This window comes from Elephas maximus, chromosome 9 (genome assembly GCF_024166365.1).
Source record: "Elephas maximus indicus isolate mEleMax1 chromosome 9, mEleMax1 primary haplotype, whole genome shotgun sequence".
In the NCBI taxonomy this organism is placed as follows: Eukaryota; Metazoa; Chordata; class Mammalia; order Proboscidea; family Elephantidae; genus Elephas; species Elephas maximus.
Genome location: NC_064827.1, coordinates 61,244,477 through 61,267,067, shown reverse-complemented (window position 1 = coordinate 61,267,067; position 22,591 = coordinate 61,244,477). Strand labels below are relative to the sequence as shown.

Below are 22,591 nucleotides of genomic sequence, written 5' to 3'. Positions count from 1 at the left end.
TTAACCACTGCACCACCTGGGCTCCCAATTGGTACTAGCTTAAGTTTTTTTTTTTTTTTTAAGCAAAAAGCAGCGCTTCAAACCAGTTCAGTCCAGATCACCCCCCTGCTGAGAATTTGCATTTTAACAAGATCTCCAGGTGATTGTTGTTTATACATAAGCTCTTGTTAAAATGTAGATTCAGATTCCGTATATCTGGGGTGGAAAGGTGAATTCTCAGCAGGGGGCTGACCTGGACCAAACCAGTTCAAAGCAATAGCTGGAAAGGATGGGGTGGTGGTGATGGAAGTAGAGGCTATGGAATCAAAAAAAGAGCCATACCACCAGGACTCCAGGAACTGGAACTTGAAACTCAACACCATGAGTAGGGCTCCCCCTGTTTTCTCTGTCAATCGGCCTCACTTTTTTCTACTAGAAAAAATGTGGTGGGGAGGGGCAGGCACCAGCTGCGCCAGCTTAGCAAGTCCAGTGGTACCTTAGTCATCTAGTGTTGCTATGACAGAAATACCACAAATGCGTGGCTTTAACAAACAGAAATTAATTTTCTCACAATTTAGGAGGCTAGAAGTCCAAATTCAGGGTGCAGGCTCTAGAGGAAGGCTTTTTCTCTGTCAGCTCTGGAGGAGGAGCCTTGCCTCTTTTAGCTTCTGCTCCTGGGTGATCTTCATGTGGCTTGGCATCTTTCTTCCCCCATCTCTGCCTCCTCACTTCCTTGTGAAATCTCTTTTATATCTCAAAAGAGATTGACTCTAGATATACCCTACACTGTCCTGTCCATTAATGTAACAAAAAAAAACCCATTCCAAAATGGGATTATAACCACTGATATAGGGGTTAGGATTTACAACATGTATTTTGGGGGGACACCATTGATTTCCGTAACTAGTGGGAACAGAAAGTTTTTCGATTCAGGGAAGGATTCTTACTTCCTAGATTAAGTGGCCATTCTTGGGTGAATCACTGTTAATAGGGAATAGGGTACTCTAATCGGCCACCTTGGGTCTTGTGGTTACTTGTATAGCTGGTCAAGGGCACAGCAATGTGATTGACAGCCCCACCATGGTTGCACTGAGAGGAAGCAAGATCCTCATCAGTAAAAGGGGTGCAGGAGACATGTTGGCGAACCAAAACAAGGCTACCGAAGTCCATTACCTTCCACTATTTGGCAGCTCAGCCTGTGTACGCACATACGCATGTGACAGTAAGAAAAACATCCTCCATTAAGATAATGGAACTATCCCAGGTACAATAAAAAATTGAACCCCAGTGGAAGACACTTCAAAGGCAGTTCTGTTACTGCATCCAGCTTCAAAACCAGAATTTCTGGGGATGATATGTTCCTCTTGATCAGATCCAGATGTGTTTCTCATGATCTGTTCGGCAACCTATGACTAAACAGCAAATTTAACCATTCCCAAACCACAGTACATAATATCAAAGAGAAAACTGGAAAATAAATGATCTCATTTAGAGAGATGGAAAAGGGAAAGCCATATGCAGTGGCCACAGGCCCATAACAATGACCACAGCCTGCTGGACAGGAAAAGCAAGCATTCTAGCTGGCCTGCAGCATAGGGGATCACTTAGTCAGTCAATTTGGCTGCCTTGGGGTCTATCCCTTGTCCATTATCCTCCAAAACCATATCTAAGAAATACAGTGAGGGGGATCTCTTTGGAGTGCCGAACAGTTTAAGCCTTCTACTTGACATTGGCAGAGCCATCCAGGCTGGGGAATTGCCTTAAGGGTTGAGCAATCACAGGTCCTTGTTTGCCAGGCTTGGGATTTCCCTGGCAGTACATCTCTTAAAACCATAGGCAGCCAGCCAGTGGATTTGATTCCCAGGAATTCCATTAGTTTGTAGCTAATACGAGAAATCTTTCACTTGTGACTTGTGAGTCCTAGCAACAGGCTAAAGTCTGCGGTTAGCCCCCCAGTATCAGCTTAACTCCTTCCATCCTGTCCTCTACCTCAGGAAATATCAGTAGGCTTCCGGGATTCCCAGTGGATAATGCTTTACGAAGGGGAATTGGATTTGAACTGCCAACTTTTTGGTTAGCAGCCGTAGCAGCTGTAGCTCTTAACCACTGCGCCACCAGGGATCCTTAGTAGAGAAACTTGGCAGGAAATGTTTGGGAAGGACCTGGGAAATTTTATTTTCCCCATTTGTCTGCTTTTCCCTCAATCTTATTTCCCATCTCTTTGTCTCTCCTCTCACCAACTTCAACAAGAGTAGAGGACTTGGTTTTTTTAATCTGGAAAAGGCAAATTACCTGACCATGAACCATCTTGGATTGCTGGTTGCTAAGCAACAACGGCCTCTCTTAACAAAGATGTGTGTCATTCCATTTCCATGTTCAGATGGGCCGAGCTCCCCTTTGCTGCAGAATTTTTCCGAAAGCCACAAAAAACAACTGTACATTCCAACAATCTGAAAAGCTTCTGCCAATCCATCTCATAAAGCTCTAGGGGTGGGAACAGAGTTCCACATGGAAAAAAAGGTACTTTTATCAGAAGAATGGAGATGTGCAAACCTCCTGGACAGACACAGAAACAATAGCTTTGAGAATCCACTCCACTTAGTAACTGTTTGGTGTGATTGGAAAACATTCAAACGAGAAGAAATGGCCAGTGAACCAGCTGCAGTCATTCTACTGTGATTAAGGTAACAGGAAGAATTTTGCTTTGGAAATATCTAAGTGATTTTTGGCTGTGCTCTTTTTCCGCCTGAAGTTAAGGACCAGTATTGAAAGAAAGAGTTCAAGCCTTTGAATCCAGACCGTTGGAAAGCTCTGAAAGATAACAGAAAACCCAGTGTTTTGTTGAAATTCTGAAGGCAATTCTAGCATACATCTATGTAAAAAATTTACCTTTATTTGCACTCACCTTCTGGCAGTCTCCTTTTGCAAAAAAAAAAAAAAATTTGGAGACTGCCACCTCGGAATGTAATTTGAGGAGAATTGAGATTCAAATTAGTCCTGAAATTGTTCCACATCATTTTTGCCAAACATCAGCCCTATTCTTGCCTTTGCCCAAATTATGCCATTTGCCTTTTGCAAATTGCCCCTGAAAGAACTTTGTGATGATTATGGGGAACCAGCAGTTGGGTTAACGGGAAATGTCAAGGCCTGGGCTTCCTTGCCTGAGTCCGGCTACTAACTACCGAGTGTCTTTGAGATGACATTTAACTTGGCTGGTTCTCAAATACCTCTTTCCGGGATTTCTGAGATCCTTTTCCAGCCACAAAGTACTGTGAAGTCTGTAATTTATTGGGTCACAAATCAAGGTCATTTGGTGTACTTGAGACGATAATACCCTGTAATCAGGAAACATTATCTACTCACAGGCGTGAAACCTCTGAGTCATTGGTGACTACATCTTTCTCTTTCATCCCACATCTTGTACCTTGGGCATCCCTCTCTGGTTTTCAGTTCTGTGTTTAGTACCTGAGCATACTTCATGCCAGTAGCATGGATGACTGCCAAAGCCTCCTTCCTCATCTCCCATCACAAGTGTTCGGGGTTTCCCTCTTCACTCCAGCCTATATCCCACCACCCACTTCATATTTCTAAACCATAGCACTAGTTTTGATATTTTCCCTGGTTATTCTTCTATAGTCCTCCATTCCTTTTCAATGCCTCAGTTTGACACCAAAGTACCCTTCTAGTTAAACCTCTCATTCTTCTTCATTCAAGCTGACATGCCAGTTCTCTGGATATGGCCCATACAATCCTTCCTTAATGTCTTTGCTCATATGATGACTTTCACCTGGACTGCCCTATAACTTGCCTGCTTGCTAAAAATCCCGCCCATCCTTTAAGATTAATCTCAAATGCTATCTCCTCCCTGAACCTTTTTTCATTTCCTCAATAGGGCAGGATCTCTCTCTGGCCATTCTGCCATACTTTCGAGCAAGTGATGGCACTTATCTTCCCTACTAGGTTTCAAGCCCTCGTGGGAGAGCATCTGAAGAGCTGGTGCAGTGTCTGCACAGATTAGGCGCTGAGTCAGAATTTGTTAATTGGGTTGGGTGATAATTCAAGAGACCTTGAGCACTTTCTCAGTTGATAACCAACACATCACCAACTCAAACGCCCTTCTCCAATGCTGTCTGATTGTCTACCTAAATGAACCCTCTCCCTCATTTGAATTTATATATTGCTCTATCATTCTTTCCTGGTACCACCACATTATGCCTTTCGTAAGAGAAGTTTATGTACATTCCCAATCTCATTCTAAAAGATTATTAATCCCTTAAAGCTGGAAGTTGTGTCTTCCTTATCTTTGTGTCCCTGGTAGCCTCTAACAAAGTGCCAGAAGTGTAGTAGGTACAAAATTTACTTATCGAATTAAATAACCGAGGGAAGATTTGTATTAAGATGTAAGCCCAGTGTGTGTGTCTCTGTGTATGTTATTCATTTTAAACCTACATAATTGTGGTGGGCAGAATTCTACGATGTCTCCCCAAACTCCTGGGAACTGGTTTATATCTACCTACTCTTAGTTATTTAGTTAAAAATTGAACAATATTCTAAGTGTTGCTGTGACAGGATTTTGTAGATGTAATTAAGATCCAGATAGGGAGATTATCTGGATGTATCTGACCTAATCACACCAGCCCTTTAAATCTGCATCTAGATGTCAGAGACAGGGGAGTCAGATATTCAAAGGGTGAGAGGAATTGGAAACAAGGGAAATTCTCCTGCTAGCTCTGAAAATGGAGGGGGCCATATGGCAAGGAATGTAGGCAGCTTCTAGGACCTGACAGTGGTCCCAGCTGATAGCAAGAAAATGGGGACTGGATTTAGCCAACAACCTGGATAAGCTTGGAATCGGATTCTTCCCCAGAGCCTCTAGAAAGCAATGCAACCCAACTGTCACATTGATTTCAGCCTTGTGGGTTCCTGAACAGAAAACCCAGCCACTCCATGCCCAGACTTCTGACCCACAGAACTGGGAGCTAATAAATTGTTTTAAGTTGCTAAGTTTATAGTAATGTTTTAGGCAGTAATAGAAAACTAATACAATAATGTCGCTGATTTATTGGGCATTACTTAGCTCTGAATTATTTTTCTACTTTGATTGCCTTTGCCATCTTCTGCTCTATAAGGAATTCAAGCGAGAAAACCCTAGAATAGCAAAGAGAAACTTAACACACTAAACAGAAGTCACAGTATTAATTATTTGTGCTATTTGGAGAGCAGAATTCCTGCTTTCAGAAAATGGTCATGTTTACATGAATTTATGAAAAAAATACCACACCCATAGGAAGTCCTCAAGCTGTCATAAAGTCTGCTTGTCAGAACAGGACCTTTCTACCTTCCTCTTCAGTATCTGTGATATTCCTGTTAGTAAAAAAAGAAAGGTTTAACAATAAGCTCAGAGAGGCCCCATCACTCCCCCAAGCACTCCACCTCTATTTCTGGGAGCCACCATGGAGAAAATGGCGGGGGTTAGACCTAATGTATTTGCTTTCTCCAAGAATGAGTAACTGTGAGAATCTGAGATATAACCCATGATTCACTGATAGGAGTTTCTAAAAGAATACCCTACAAATCATTCAGAAAAAGAATAAGCATGATTCCATGTCCTGAGATCTTGGAAGAGAGGGTAACCAGAGGACAAGAAAGTTCTCAAAAATACAATTTAAATTGGCCAATTGTAAATTCTCTCACTGCGGAATTAAAGGGGAAAATCCCTAAAGAAACCTGTGTGGCTGCACAATGAGCTCTCTTAATGAGTTTGACACAGTGTACCTAAACAAAGTAGACAAAAATATATACATAGCCAGGGACGGTTCTACGAGCAAGAATCATGCCTGGGACCCAAACCCAAATTGTTCTACGCAGAATAAAGTTTATTCTTAAATACTTATGTCTAAAGTAAGGAATAGTTGGGTCCACTGCCTAAAATGACCAAGAGAAAGTTGGTTTCATTAATTCCTACTTTGCTTTTGTCCTGTTGGTTTGTCCAGGGTTCTTTGAAAGCGAGGGAAGAGGTAATTGGCAATTAGTAATTGTCCTAATTAAATCCGAGTCTTCTGGCCTGGATGAAGCACATTCTAGCAAGTTAATACAATTTGCAAATAAATTGCAATTACACCACTGCAAATGACCTTTGAGTTTGAGAACTCTTTTTTTTTATTTAACATTTTATTGTTTTTTAGGTGAAAGTTTACACAGCAGATTAGTTTCCCATTCAACAATTCATATACAAATCGTCTCATGACATTGGTTGCCATCCCTACAATGTGTTAGGATTCTCCCCATTTCTACCCTGCCTTCCGCATTTCCTTCTGTCCAGTTTCCCTCCCCTTGCTTGCCTTCCTGTCTTAGCTTTTGGATAAATGTTGCCCATTTGGTCTCCTATAGTTAATTTTCCTAAGGACCACATCCCTCTCGGGTATTTATTTTATAGGCCAACCACTTATTTGGCTGAAAGGTGACCTTGAGAGTTGCTTCAGTTCCAGATTAAAAGGGTATTTTAGGGCAATCAAATCTACTGCAAAAGACCTCCTTAAAGTGCTCAAAAGCAAAGATGTCAATTTGGAAGCTAAAGTGCACCTGACTTAAGCCAGGATATTTTCAATCACCTCATATGCATGCAAAAGCTGGACAATGAATATGGAAGACCAAAGAATTGATGCCTTTGAATTATGGCGTTGGTGAAGAGTATGGAATATACCATGGACTGCCAGAAAAACAAACAAATCTGTCTTGGAAGAAGTACAGCCAGAATGGTCCTTAGAAATGAGGATGGCAGGACTTCGTCTCACGTACTTTGGACATGCTGTCAGGAGGGATCAGTCCCTGGAGAAGGACATCATGCTTGGTAAAGTAGAGGGTCAGTGAAAAAAGAGGAAGACCGTCAACAAGATGGATTGACACAGTGGCTGCAACAATGGGCTCAAACACAACAACATTTGTGAGAATGGAGCAAGACTTGGCACTGTTTCGTTCTGTTGTACATAGGATCACTATGAGTCGGAATCAACTCAACAGCACCTAACAACAACAACTTGGGCCAGTAGACTCAGGGGTTCCTCCAGTCTGTATCAGTCAATAAGTCTGGTCTTTTTCATGAATTTGAATTTTGTTCTACATTTTTATCCCATTCTAACTGGGACCTTCTATTGTGTCCCTGGTCAGAGCAGTTGGTAGTAGTAGCTGGACACCATCTAGTTTTGATCTTAGGCTTGAGGCAGCTGTGGTTCGTGTGGGCCATTAGTCCGGTGGACTAATTGTTTTCTTGAGTCTTTGGTTTCCTTCGGTCTCCTTTGTTCCAGATGGGAGGAGACAGATAGTTTTATGTTAGATGGCTGCTCACAAGCTTTCAAGACCCCAGATGCTGCTCACCAAACTAGGATGTAGAACTTTATCTTTAGGAACTATGTTATGCCAATTGACTTAGATGTCCCCAGAGGTTATGGTCCTGAGTCTTCAAACCCAGTAACTCAGTCCCACTAGTGTTTGGATATGTCTAGGAAGTTTCCATAACTCTGCCCCCTATGTGCTCTATTATGTGTATGAATATATATGCAGCACATACAAATACTTATATACAAATGATTACAACTATACCTATATATGCACATGCATGTACTCCCATACACTCTTCCACACCTATGTAACATACATATCTACCTATGTAATCACACACATATTTTTGGTTTTTATTACTGTAGTTGCAGAACTGTATATGTTATAACATTTACTGTAGTTGTCCTTTATTCTTGCATACCTCTCAGTACCTTCCTTTACCTTGGTCACGTTGTGTTGACCTTCCCCTGTAGGGTATTGCTTTTCCCTTCACCAGAATTAATATGGTTTTTTTTTTTACTATCCAGTAAGTGATTCTCCCATCCCTGGTAACCATCAAAGAACGTTGCTTTCTGTGTGTCTTAGGCTGGGTTCTCTAGAGAAGCAAAGCCCTTGAAGCATATAAATATTTATATAGGGAGATTGGTATCAAGGAAATGGCTCACGTGATCGTAGAAGCTGAAGTCCCAAGTCTGTGGGTCAGGCTGGAGGCTTCTCCTGATTCATGTAGCTGCCTGGCAACTCAAGATTGGCAGATCAGACAGCAGGCCTCTGGCTCACAGGCTGTGGAGGCTGACGAATCCCAAGATCGGCAAGTAAGCTGCTAGCTCACGTCTTGAGAACCGGAAGTCAGATGAACAGGAGCCAGCTGTAGGATTTAGTGCGAGCAAAAGCCAATGAGCTTTGCCAGAAAGTCCACCTATATTGGATGTAGGCCACACCCTCAAGTAAACTCCTTTCCAACTGATTGGCTGCTCATAACAGATCTGATCATGGAGGTAATCACACTATATCAGATCTCATTATGACAGTGATTACATCATTATATAGCTGCCAGACTACATCATAACTGCCAAACCGCTGAGAAACATGGCCCAGCCAAGTTGACACACAACCTTAACCATCATAGTCCACCCCTTGTCAATTTGGCACCCGTTGTTGTTGTTAGGTACCACTAAGTCAGTTCCGACTCATAGTGACCCTATGCACAACAGAACGAAACACTGTCCAGTCCTGCACCTCCCTCATGATTGTTGCTATGCTTGAGCCTATTGTTACAGCCATTGTGTCAATCCATCTTATTGAGGGTCTTCCTTTTTTTTGCTGATCCTCACTTTACCAAGCATGATGTCCTTTTCCAGGGTCTGATCCCTCCTGACAGCATGTCCAAAGTATGTGAGACACAGTTTCACCATCCTTGCTTCCAAGGAGCATTCCGGTTGTATTTCTTCCAAGACAGATTTGTTTATTCTTTTGGCAGTCCATAGTATATTCAATATTCTTCACCAATACCACAATTAAAACCCTGACAACTTTTCTTCGGCCTTCCTTATTCGCTGTCCAACTTCCACCTGCATATGAGGTGATTGAAAACACCATAGCTTGGGTCAGGCGCACCTTAGTCCTCAAGGTGACATCTTTGCTTTTTAAACCTTTAAAGAGATGTCTTGCAGCTGATTTGCCCAATGCAGTGCATCTTTTGATTTCTTGACTGCTGCTTCCGTGGGTGTTGATTGTGGATCCAAGTAAAATGAAATTCTTGACAGCTTCAGTCTTTTCTCTATTTATCATGATGTTGTTTATTGGTCCAATTGTGAGGATTTTTGTTTTATGTTGAGGTATAATCCATACTGAAGGCAGTAGTCTTTGATCTTCATCTGTAAGTGCTTCACGTCCTCTTCACTTTCTGCAAGCAAGGTTGTGTCATCTGTATAACGCAGGTTGTTATTGAGTCTTCCTCCAATCCTGATGCCCCATTCTTCATATAGTCCAGCTTCTTGGATTATTTGCTGAGCAAAGAGATTGAATAGATATGGTGAAGGGATACAACCCTGACTCACGCCTTTCCTGGCTTTAAACCATTCGGTATCCCCTTGTTCTGTTCAAACAACTGCCTCTTGATCCATATACAGATTCCTCATGAGCACAATTAAGTGTTCCAGAATTCCCATTCTCCCTAATGTTATCCATAATTTGTTATGATCCACACAGTCGAATGCCTTAGCATAGTCAGTAAAACACAGGTAAACATCTTCCTGGTATTCTCTGCTTTCAGCCAGGATCCATCTGACATCAGCAATGATATCCCTGGCTTCACATCCTCTTCTAAATCCAGCTTGAATTTCTGGCAGTTCCTGTCGATATACTGCTGCAGCCACTTTTGAGTGATCTTCAGCAAAATTTTGCTTGCATGTGATATTAATGATATTGTTGGATAGTTTCTGCGTTTGGTTGGATCACCTTTCTTGGGAATAGGCATAAATACAGATCTCTTCCAGTCAGTTAATCAGGTAACTCTCTTCCAAATTTCTTGGCATAGACAAGTGAACACTGGAAGTGCTCTGTTTGTTGAAACATCTCTATTGGTATTCCCTCAATTCCTGGAGCCTTGTTTTTCACCAGTGCCTTCAGTGCATCTTGGACTTCTTCCTTCAGTACCACCGGTTCCCGATCATGTGTTACTGCCTGAAATGGTTGAATGTCGACCAATTCTTTTTGGTGTAGTGACTCTGTGTATTCCTTCCATCTTCTTTTGATGCTTCTGCATTGTTTTTAATATATTCCCTATAGAATCCTTCAGTATTGCAATTTGAGGCTTGAATTTTTTCTTCAGTTCTTTCAGCTTGAGAAGTGCTGAGCATATTCTTCCTTTTTGATTTTCTACCTCCAGGTCTTTGCACATGTCATCATAATACTTTACTTTGTCTTCTTGAGCTACCCTTTGAAATCTTCTTTTCAGTTCTTTTACTTCGTCATTTTTTCCTTTTGTTTTAGCTACTCGACGTTCAAGAGCAAGTTTCAGAGTCTCTTCTGATATCCATTTCAGTCTTTTCTTTCTCTCCTGTCTTTTTAATACCTCTTCCTTTCTTCTTGTATGATGTCCTTGATGTCATTCCACAACTTGTCTGGTCTTTGGTCATCAGTGTTCAACACGTCAAATCTATTCTTGAGATGGTCTCTAAATTCAGGTGGGATGTACTCAGGGTTGTACTTTGACTCTCGTGGACTTGTTTAATTTTCTTCAGTTTCAGCTTGAACTTGCATATGCATAATTGATGGTCCGATCTGCAGTCAGCCCCTAGCCTTGTTCTGACTGATAATATTGAGCTTTTCTATTGTCTCTTTCCACAGATGTAGTTGATTTGATTCCTGTGTATTCCATCTGGTGAGGTCCATGTGTATAGTCACCATTTACATTGGTGAAAAAAGGTGTTTGCAAAGAAGTTGTTGGTCTTGCAAAATTCAATCATGCAATCTCCTGCATCATTTCTATCAGCAAGACCATATTTTCCAACTACCAATCCTTCTTCTTTGTTTCCAACTTTTACATTCCAATCACCAGTAATTATCAGTGCATCCTGACTACGTGTTTGATCAATTTCAGACTGTGAAAGTTGATAAAAATCTTCAGTTTCTTCATCTTTGGCCTTAGTGGTTGGTGCATAAATTTGAATAATAGTCATAATAACTGAGCTCCCTCGTATGTATATTATCCTATCACTGACAGTGTTGTACTTCAGGATAGATCTTGAAATGTTCTTTTTGATTATGAATGCAATGCCATTACTCTTCAAGTTGTCATTCCTGGCATAGTAGAGCATATCATTGTCTGATTCAAAATGACCAATACCAGTCCATTTCCGCTCACTAATTTCTAGAATATTGATCTTTATGCATTCCATTTCATTTTTGACTATTTCCAATTTTCTCAGATTCATACTTCATACATTCCTGGTTCCAATTATTAATGGATGTCTGCAGCTGTTTATTTTCATTTTCAGTCATGCCATATCAGCAAATGAAGGTCCTGAAAGCTTGACTCCGTCCATGTCATTAAGGTCAACTTGTCTTTAAGGTTGGCACCCATAAAAAAAAAAAATAAAGACAATTATAAAGTCATACTTACACCTAACATGATACAACAACATCCGTACAACGGAAAATGCGCTAGCCCTGTTTATATCCTTTATCTATTTGAGGCCTCTTTCCTTTCCATTTAACGCTGGAGATTAGTTTTTCCACTTCGTTAAAGAATGTTGCTGGGATTTGGATTGAGATTGCATTGTATCTATAGATCGCTTTGGGTGATATTGACATTTTCACAATGTTAACTCTTCCAATCCATGATCATAGTATGTTTTTCCATTTATGTAGGTCCCTTTTGGTTTCTTGCAGTAGTGTTTTGTAGTTTTCCTTGTATAAGTGTTTTATGTCCCTGGTTCAATTTATTCCTAGTTATTTTATCCATTTGGGGGTTATTGTAAATGGTATCGTTTTCCTAATTTCCTTTTTGGAGATCTCTTTGTTAGTGTGGAGGAACCCAGCTGATTTTTCTATGTTGATCTTGTACCCTGCCACTTTGCTGACCCCTTCTATTAGTTCCAGTAACTTTCTTGTGGAATCTTTTGGGTTTTCTATGTATAGGATCATGTCATCTGTGAATAGGGATAGTTTTAACTTACCAATTTGAATACCCTTTATTTCCCTTTCTTGCCTTATTGCTCTGGCTAAGACATCCAATACAATAATGAGTAATAGTGGTGATGATGGACATTGTTGTCTTGTTCCTGTTCTCAAAGGAAATGCTTTCAGTCGCTGTCTGTGGAAAATAATGTTGGTTGTTGGGTTTGTATACATGCCTTTAATTATGTTGAAGAATGTCTCTTCTATTCCTATTTTGCTGAGAGTTTTTATCAGAAAGGGCATTAGATTTTATCAAATGCCTTTTCTGCATTGTTTGAGATGGTCATGTAATTCTTTTCCTTTTTTTTATTTATGTGGTGAATAACATTGATTGATTTTTCTAATGTTGAACCACCTTTGCATCCCTGATAAGAATCTCTCCTGATCATTGTGTATTATTATTATTTTTTAATATACTTTTGTAACCTGTTGGCTAGAATTTTGTTGAGAATTTTTGTGTCTATATTCATGAGGGTTATTGGTCTGTAATTTTCTTTTTTTTTTGGTATCTTTGCCTGGCTTTGGTATTGGGGTTATGCCGGCTTCATAGAATGAATTAGGGAGTATTCATTCATTTTCTATGTTCTGGAATAGTTTGAGTAAAATTGGTGTCAAGTTTGAGAAATGTTGAAATAGATGTGAGATATAAAAAGACAAGTCAAGCAAAGAACATAGTACTTTGTACAAAGATTTTGCAGGATGTAAAGGATGATAACTTGACAACAAGGCCAGGCAAGATTCTGTAGTGTGACCTTCGAGAGACGGCGTTGTGTCTACGTAGTGGAAGAAGCAGCATTTCCCCTCAGTGAGCATTGAAGTTCTAAGAGCATATTAGGTCAGACTGCTCCCCTTCTCTTCTTGTACCAGGTCAATAATTTGTTAGGAAAATATGGCAGCCATAACGTATTTTGACTCAGCAAACATTTAAAAATGCCCTGTGAACAGTATGAGAAAACATGGGCTCTATTTGGCTTAGAAACTTGCTGAGCGACTAGCCAAAATTTGCTCATTAATGAGTTGATGTCAAATCCAGAAATATGTAGGACATGAATTTCTGTCCATAGTCGTCTTCAGTTCAAGATTTCCATCAAGATTTTAAAAAATATAGATGATGAAAATATAGAAGGAAAAAATGATGACAACATCTGAGAGGAATAATGGGTAGACTGGATGAAACAAGCAGTGCAGGGAAGTAACAGCTTCCCCCTGCCCCCCATCTCCATTGCTTTATTTTCTCTTAAGAAAAAAAAAAAAAAAAAAAAAAAACCCAGCTAATTTAATATGCATAATGGCATGTTAATGGTATGTTAATGTTTTCATTTGCATTTTATTACTTCTGAAAGGAGTATTTGATCAAAGGTTTCTCAGTCATCTGCAATCATGTTTTATAGGTGATTTATCTTTTCATAGAACTTGCTCATTTGCTATTGAGGTATTTGTCTTTTCCTTCTTAATTTGTAGCACTTTCTATAGGTTAACCCCTTATCTATTAATTGTTACAATTATTTTATCCAGTTTGCCATTTGCTTTTTAATCTTTTTTTTTTTTTTTAATGGTAGTCTTTGGTACACAGAAACTTATGATTGTTAATGGGGTCAAATCTATCAGCCTCTTAAGATTTCTGCATTAATAAATATGCTTAGAAAATTCTTATCCACCTTAATATTAGATATTCACTTATATTTTCATCTAATCCTTTTAAGGTTTATTTTAAGTCTTTAATTCATCTGGATTTTATTTTGGTGCATGGTATAAGCTCTAGGGATCAGATATTATTCTAAATAACCTGTTGCCATCAAGTCGATTTCAACTTTTAGTGGCCATTTAGGACAGAGTAGAACTGACCCATAGGGTTTCCAAAGCTGTAATCTTTGCAGAAGTAGACTGTCACATCTTTCTCCCATGGAGCAACTAGTGGGTTCGAACTGCTGACCTTTCAGTTAGCAGCCGAGCACTTAACCACTGCACCACAAGAGCTCACTTATTCTAAATAGCAAGCCAGTTTTCTAAGTACCAGTTATGAATAATGTATCATTTGTCCAATGATTTGAAGTAATATTAAGACAACAATAGTAATAGCTAATATTTGTTTATTGCTTATTCTGCACCTGGTACTGTTTTAATATGTGTTAACTCATTTCTTTCTTAAATAACTCTATAAGGTGTGTACTATTTTTTTTATTTTGCTTTAAGTGAAAGTTTACAAATCAAGCCAGTCTTTTATATAAAAACTTATATACACCTTGCTGTCTACTCTTACCTGCTCTCCCCCTAATAAGACAGCATATTCCTCCTCTCCACTCTGTATTCCCTGTGTCCATTCAACCAACTCCTGTCCCCCTCTGCCTTCTCATCTCACCTCCAGACACATAGTTTCATGTGCCTACTTGAGCCAAGAAGCTCACTTAAGCTGTGTACTATTTGTTATCATTCCCATATCATATCATCCCTCAGTTGGTAAACTAAGGCACAGAATGTCTGATAACCTGTTTAAGGTCACAAAATTGGGGAGTGGTGGTGTTGAGATACAGATTGGGGCAACATGACTCCAGTGTTCAACCTTTGAGATTATTTGATATGCTTGAGTCTGTTTGTAGACTTAATTTTGTTCTAATGTATTAGTTCCTATACTGACATTATACTGTTTTAATATAGAGCAATTCAAGTCACTCCCCCATTTTTTTCTTTACTAATTTCTAATTTAATCGTGCACCCCCCTTTCATTTTACAGCTGGCTTCTTAAAGTGTCCCGTTGCTGTTGCCGTTGATTCGATTGTGACTCATAGTGACCCTATAGGACAGAGTAGAACTTCCCTATAGCTTAAAGTGTCAAGGCCTCTTTATTCTGTGTAATTAGCAAGAGCTGTGTTCCATGACTGCTTTTGCTGGTGCCAAACCCTCTATGGAGTTTCCAGTAGAACCAAACTGCTCTTAACCTGGTTGTAGAGATGTGAGTGACACCAACCGAGAGACCTTACTGCAATGATAAAAATGTTCTAAATATGTGCTGTCCAATATGATAGCCACTAGCCACATGTCTACAGAGCCCTGGTAGTGTAGTGGTTAAGCGTTCTGCTGCTAACTAAAAGGTTGGCACTTCGAATCCACCAGCCGCTCCTTGGAAACCCTATGGGGCAGTTCCACCCTGTCCTGCAGGGTTGATATGAATCGGAATCCACTGGACAGCAACAGGTTTGGTTTGGTTTAACCTCATGTCTATTGAACACTTGAAATGTGGCTAGTATGACTGAGTGTCTTAGTTATCTAGTGCTGCTCTAACAGAGATACCACAAGTGGGTGACTTTAACAAACAGAAACGTATTTTCTCCCAGTTTAGGAGAAGTCCAAATTCAGAGCACCAATTCTAGGGGAAGGCTTTCTCTCTCTGTCAGCTCTGAGGGAAGGTCCTTGTCTCTTTTCAGCTTCTGTGTTAGCTCCTTGGTGGTCTTCATGTGGCAGGACATCTATTTTCCCATCTCTGCTTCCTTAATCTGCTCTTTTACATCTCAAAAGAGATTGACTCAAAACACACCCTGTGCTAATACTGTCTGATTAGCATAACAAAGAAAACCCATTCCAAATGGTATTTTATCCCTACCCTCCTCCCCCTCTCTTTGGCAGTCCAGTTTTTTCTGACTCATATCAATCCTATAGGACAGAGTAGAACTACCCCATAGGGTTTCCAAGGCTGTTATCTTTATGGAAGCAGACTGCAACATCCTTCTGCCATAGAGTGGCTGGTGGGGTCAAATCACTTGGCAGCTAAGAGCTTAAATACTGCACCACTGGGACTGCTTAACCACACGTCCACAGGTATAGGGGTTAGGATTTATAACATATATGTATATAAAACCAAACCAAAACCCAGTGCTGTCGAGTCGATTCCAACTCATAGCGACCCTATAGGACAGAGTAGAACTGCCCCACAGAGTTTACCAGGAGTGCCTGGCGGATTCGAACTGCCGACTCTTTGGTTAGCAGCCATAGCAATATACACACAAATTTTTATTGGGCTTTACGTGAAAGTTTACAAACCAAATCAGTCTCTCATACAAAAACTTATATACACCTTGCTATGTACTCCTAGCTGCCCTCCCCCTAATAAGACAGCACACTCCTTCCCTCCAATCTCTATTTTTATGTCCGTTCGGCCAGCTTCTGACCCCCTCTGCTGTCTCATCTCTTCTCTAGACAGGAGCTGCCCACACAGTCTCATGTCTCTACTTGATCCAAGAAGCTCACTCTTCACGAGTATTATTTTCTATCCCATAGTCTAGTCCAATCCCTGTCTGAAGAGTTGGCTTTGGGAATGGTTCCTGCCTTGGGCTAAAAGAAGGCCTGGGGACCATGACTTCTGGGGTCCTTCTAGTCTCAGTCTGGTCTTTTTACAAGAATTTGGGGTCTGCATCCCACTGCTCTCCTGCTCCCTCAGGGGTTCTCTGTTGTGTTCCCTGTCAGGGCAGGCATCAGTTGTAGCCGGGTACCATCTAGTTCTTCTGGTCTCGGGCTGATGTAGTCTCTGCTTTATGTGGCCCTTTCTGTCTCTTGGGCTTATAATTACCTTGTGTCTTTGGTGTTCTTCATTCTCCTTTGCTCCAGGTGGGTTGAGACTAATTGATACATGTTAGATGGCTGCTTGCTAGTGTTTAAGACCCCAGACACCACTCTCCAAAGTGGGATGCAGAATGTTTTCTTAATAGATTTTATTATGCCTATTGACTTAGATGTCCCCTGAAACCATGGTCCCCAAACTCCTGTCCCTGCTACACTGGCCTTTGAAGCATATAACACATATTTTGTGGGGACACGATTCAATCCATAACACTGAGGAACTTAATTTTTAAATAGCCATATGTGGCTAGTGGCTACCATATCGACAGTGCAGATTAGTTGATGAAAAAGTTAAGTAGCTTGAACTGTTCTCAAATGTGCCTCGTTCACTGCCAGGAAAGCAAGTTACCTATGTTTTGAAGGGTCTCTTAAGTCAAGGGGCTACTGTTTTTCTTCTCAAGCTTTCCTTCACTCCCAGCTTACAGTGATAGGTCTTTGCATTTGCTGTTTTCAGCTCTTCCAAGGAAGGCAGTACTGGATTACCCAATGGACAGACTAAGTATATACCTAGGGGATTGGCAAAGGAAGGTACAAAAAAATGAAATAATATCAGCAAGAACTCATCTGGAATAATTTAGACTTGACTGTACTTCCTTATGTTTATTCCATGGCTTGGAGATGTATTTATTTTTAATTCTATATATGCAGAGTCAGCCCCCATGATTTTTTCGGTGACTGGTGGAACCATTGCCTACAGATTTTTGCTTCTTCCAAAGAGGAACTTGAACTGCTACAGCCCGAGGCTCTGCCATCATCAGCCTTTGCAGGAAACGTCTGGGCATGGCCCCTTGACTTCTGAGGGGACAGGGTCTGCTCTGTTGCAGGTAGAGCTGGACTCAGGTTGGCACTAAGAAAGCATGGTGCTGTGCTCAAGAACACAGACTCTGGAGGTAGAGAGCTTGGGTTTGAGTCCTGGCTCTGTCATTTACTAGCTAGGTGGTGCTGGGCAAATTGCATAGCCACTCTCTGCCTTGGTTTCCTCATCTGTAAAACGGGCATAAGAATAGTGTCCAGCATAAAGGGTGGTTAGGAGACTAAATAACTTAGAACAGTGTCTAGAGATACCTGTTGCCGTCTAGTTGATTTCGACTTACAGCGATCGTATGAGTAGAGGGTATAACTGCCCCATAGAGTTTCCAAGGAGTGCCTGGTAGATTTGAACTGTGGACCTTTTGTTTAGCAGCCATAGCTCTTAACCACTATGCCACTAGGGCTTCCATGTCTGGACATGGTAAGTGTTAAATAAATGTTTGCCAATTAAAATCAGATCTTCTTATGTAGTTCAGAACACGGTGCACTGACTCAGTCATTTGGTGCAAATGTACAGACCTGAGGGTTTTTTTGAGTTTATAACCAGGGATCTTCCTGGAGTTGGCATGTGATGTCTCCCAAATAGAATATACATTCTTTAAAGAACATTTACATCAATTTTCCTATTTTATACTCACAGCAGAGCAGGGTGGTACCATCCTTGTTCAGGTATGGGAAAAATGAAAGATGATTCTATTTCAACAAAAGATATTTATCTGCTATATTTGACCACCCGAGCTAGCTATCATTTTTGGAGCAAAAATTCAAATAGTGTCAGAATAACTTCTTTGTCAATACTAAGGACAAACGCTCCTAAAAAATCTATCAAATATAATTAACTTGAGAGAGTACCAACAAAAACCAACACAGTACATAGTATTTGTGTGCTGCAGTATGTAGTATTTGTATGCCCCCTAGTAACTTTAATGTGGGCTGATTTTATACTTCCTTTTCAGAAAAAACCCTGGAGCTGTGGTTTCCTGAGGTTCTACATCCTCAGGGCCAGCTCATGGGGCTCACAGGCACACTGGGCATTCTTGGGATTGCTGGTTAATTGGGGCCAAGCTCTGGGTTACAATGGAACAAGCACAGTTGTGTGTATATCTCCTGGGAAAGCCATGATTTGGTGACGTATGCTCAACTCAGCTTCTGATTTTGTTCTGCAGATTCATCCCTCATGCTGCAACAGATGGTGGGTGTTGGACTGGGCTCCATGGCTGTTGTGATCATTCTCGCATTCCTGTCCTTCTCAGCAGTATGGTATGTGACACTATCATCTCTGAGAAATGAGTGGAATGGAGGGAGGCTGAGAAGAACAACTGGGGTTGAGGAGGGTTCAAAGGGAATGTGAGTGGGAGGTTTCCCTGGACTCAGCAGAGGGCACTCAGCAGGTGAAAGGTATGACTAACCCTGCACCTCAATGTAGGAAGGGGACAATGCTGGCTCCCCTGCCCGCTTACACAATGCTGGCTGATGTCCTGTGCTGCTCATCCTCCTCCACCTGCCATGGCTGTGTGCATGAGCTGCACATAGGGGTGCACAGCGGGAAACCAGAGTGTGCCATTTTTGTCTCATCTCTGTTTCTCCTCCTCCATATCTAGATGGCACACTGGCCCTGCGTGGGAAGGATGTCCTGCCGCCGGGGCAGGTCTTATGACAGTTTTTCAGATGCCTACACAGAGGCCCATGTGGCTTCTATCCCAAGGTGTGTGGGCCTGCAACTTTCTCTACTTCCAGCTTGGCCCCATTTCTGGATTCCAGGAGGTGGCCATCTCTATGGAATCTCCTGAAAGGGGAAAACTCAGGGATTGCTGATGTTTTCTGTCCTACAAGACCAGTTCTGTGTCTGTGAACTTGAGACCCTTGATATACAATACAGTATTGACCACAGTCTGCAGATTAGGGCTGTGCCGTGCCTTCCTCCGAATGATGCCTGAGAGTCAATTCCCTTAGACACTGAATGTAAGGAAATGTCTGCATCCTCCTTTATAGCATCTCTGTTAACTAATTCAGATCCCAATTATTCATAATAGGCGATAAGATGAACTTAACTTTGGGCTGAAATTTCACTTTATGAAGAAGTTCATTGGAAAGGATACAGAACAGTGACAAGAGCAAATTTTTCAAGTACTTCAGAAGCAGCCTTTTCTTTACAATTAATTGATATACTAATTAAAAAGTATATTAGCCTGGCTACTCCATAAATTCTCTGCAATCTCTGTTAGGCAGCCTTGCTTTGATTCAATTCCAATTGCCCTATGTATTCAAAAGTAATAAGTCTGCATTCCAGTTAAAGTATTCTGTAATTTAGATTGTTTTCCCCTGGTTATTTTTTATTGCTGAGGTTCTCCTAAAACTGCTCAGTGACTTCCTTTAGAAATTTGGATCGGGTGCAGTGTAATAACAGTGGGTTGAAACTATATCAAGCCTATGGCCAGCCCCCACGTGTGTTGCAGGGAGGGGAGCAGTGGTGGGTGACACGATCATCCCTTTTATCTACAACCTGAGCCATGATATGTTAACTGTAAGCAGTGCTGGGCCTACTGACAATATGCTGAATTTACAAATGGAGTGGATTAAATTTCACTTTTCAAGTCTGAGTCAGTATTCTTTAACTTTCCTTCCTAACTGGCAGTTTAACCCCAAGTCTCAGTAAGAATAAATAAAGGGAGATGGAGGCTTGTGGCTTCTCTAAGTCACAGTGTTATTCTCCTCTCTCTTCTCCCCCCACTTTTCTAGGCCTGGAGAAAAAAAGAGAATGGGGGAGGAGAACAGATGATAGTTACATTGCGCAATCTCAGGGAGCAGCATGTGTCTCCTTGGAGTTGTGCAACCTTGGGATCCTGAGAGGAAGGGACATGCTGTGGGCTGGCGTGCTCTCTACTGTCTCCCCGAGTATTAGTAGGGGACAGATCTGAGTAGCCTGGACTGATGGGCAGATGAGACGATAGCAACATGTGGAAACTGCGTATGCTTCCCACTGGGGTTCCTGGTCCAGAGTGTATCTACTCCAAGGGGAACAGTCAGAGAGAGAGGAGGCATATCCTGCTACTTGGGTATTCAATGCTGGCTGTCAGGCTCTTGAAAGGTGGTTCTTAGTATTGAAAATAATTATCCTTTAGGGTCTAGGTTCTACCTCAGACTACAACTTAGGATCAACATCTAAAACCCTTTCTGCATTCATGTGGATTATAGAGGAAAGCCCTTAGTAGACTATAATACATGTAGCTTTCGACTTTTTAACTTCTATGTGTGATGATTCAAACTCATACTATTTTCACCATTCTTGAATCAATTTAGAATCATTACCAATGATTTTGGTTAGTATAGCGTTGGGCCTCTGATGCGTAAAGATTTTCTTCAAAGTCCTTCTCTATCAAAAAAGAGAGCCTGAGCTCTCTCCACCCCCATCCCCATCTCACCAGTTCTATAAACACCACATGTTTCTATAGCCTGCCCTTCTCTCTAATTTCCAGCCCTGTAATTACCTGCAAAAGAAGCTACAGTTGTCCACATGGGAACTTAGAATAATTGTCGTTGAGAGGAAGAAATCCTGCTTGCTTAGTATCAAAGTTAAAATAGCTGACTGCATATTAAGCAAAATATTAACTTCTGAAAACAGTGCAGACATGTAAAAACAGTTCATGAAAGATGACTAAAATAGCAAAAATGTGGACTTTGTCACTTCCACTAAATGTTCTAAATTATAATGCCAAGTTGCTTGGTGTTAATACTTAACAGAAGCAGGTGCTGAACTTTTTGCAAAAAGCCTATGTCATTTCTCTGCAGCTCTTTTCTAATAGTTTTCTCATAAACTTGACCATGGCTTTAAGGTCTCTAAACTCGCGTGGTAGCTGTACCACAACACTGTTATTTTTTTTTTTCCAAGTGGACACCTGGTTGAAGGGAACGGGACCTAAAAAGACTAATAGTGGGTCTTCCTGGAGAATGAATGCCAGGTCCTTCTGTCAAAGGGCTGATCCAGGTAGTCCTCCATAAACTGGGGTGTTGAGCTGGGTTATGAGTCTGGCTAAAGCTGAATCCTAAGGGAAGAATCTTTCCTCTATTAATTGTCATGGGGACAGTGTGTACAGCTAAGCACTAAGATCTGGATTTAAGCTCCCTCCCAGATCAGAAATCAGCTTTGTGGGCGGTGGGGGGCGGGGTGGTAGGCTCCCTCAGCTATGAAGCATGTTGTCTCTTGGCTGATGTCTTTGTGCCCATTACCAGTTAACCAGTTACCGCTGAGTTGATTCCGACTCATGGTGACTCCATGTGTGCAGAGTAGAACTGTGCTCCATGGAGTTTTCAGTGGCTAATTTTTTGGATGTGGTTCACCAGGTCTTTCATCCAGGGTGTCTCTGGGTGGACTCGAACTTCCAACCTTTCGGTTAGCAGCTGAGTGTGTTAAGCATTTGCACCACCCGGGGACTCAGTGTCTGTTTATCTCCTCAGCTGTACAGCAGGGGCATCCACATGCATTCTCTCAATCCATCCTCGCAACCATTGTAGGAAGGCCAGGGGTTATTAATCCCCATTTTAGGAATGGAGAAATGGGATCAGACAGATATGAGACTTGAATTTGTGGGCCCAAGTCTTCTGACTGACTGCAAGTCTAGTTCACTTTACTGGGAATTGATAGGCCCTGAGTTAGCTACTGAGCTAATCTTTGGATTAGCCCTTTCGTTTCTTGGGAAAATTACGCCTTTAAGTTTCCAAACAATATTTTTTTAACCTTTGCCTTTAATATTATAGCATATATGTCTTGTTACACTGTAAGGTACTCCCCCCACCCCACCCCAATCACTTCTAGAGGGAGCTACAATCAAACAAATACATGGAATAACTAGGGAAATAAGTAACAGTCTCTGAACAAGACCTGTAATTGCAGCTAAGACTTAAGATAGAACACCAGAGCAGAAAAGATTATCTTGAAATTCCATATTACCTTGGGATAAGAGTCAATATTTAAATTCGTTTAAAAGGAAGTAAAAAGAATTCTCAATGCTCCCTTTTTATTGCTTATCTCATATTCTTATTTTCTAAACCTTCTATTTTTCCATTCTATTCATCTAAGAGAAAACCAGTGGTAGTAGTAGTCAATCAAACAGTGTTTTAAGGGCCTTTTGCGTACCACAGCCACTGTCAACTAAACTGAACTACCCCATTC

At 41.1% G+C, this 22,591-nt stretch overlaps 1 protein-coding gene across 3 annotated transcripts in view; it reads left to right on the top strand.

The window, feature by feature from the left end:
* Positions 1–22,357, top strand: part of SUSD1 (sushi domain containing 1) — a 145,956-nt gene extending 123,599 nt beyond the window's left edge. For 2 of the 3 annotated variants that reach the window (XM_049895617.1, XM_049895616.1), the window contains 2 exons: positions 18,588–18,681; positions 19,023–22,357. In XM_049895617.1, coding sequence (XP_049751574.1) covers positions 18,588–18,647 — 60 coding nt within the window. In that variant the 3' untranslated portion in view covers positions 18,648–18,681; positions 19,023–22,357. Of the gene's footprint in view, positions 1–17,259; positions 17,436–18,587; positions 18,682–19,022 lie in introns of all 3 variants that reach the window. The other variant, XM_049895615.1, reaches the window with a different exon arrangement.
* The last annotated feature ends 234 nt before the right edge of the window (positions 22,358–22,591 follow it).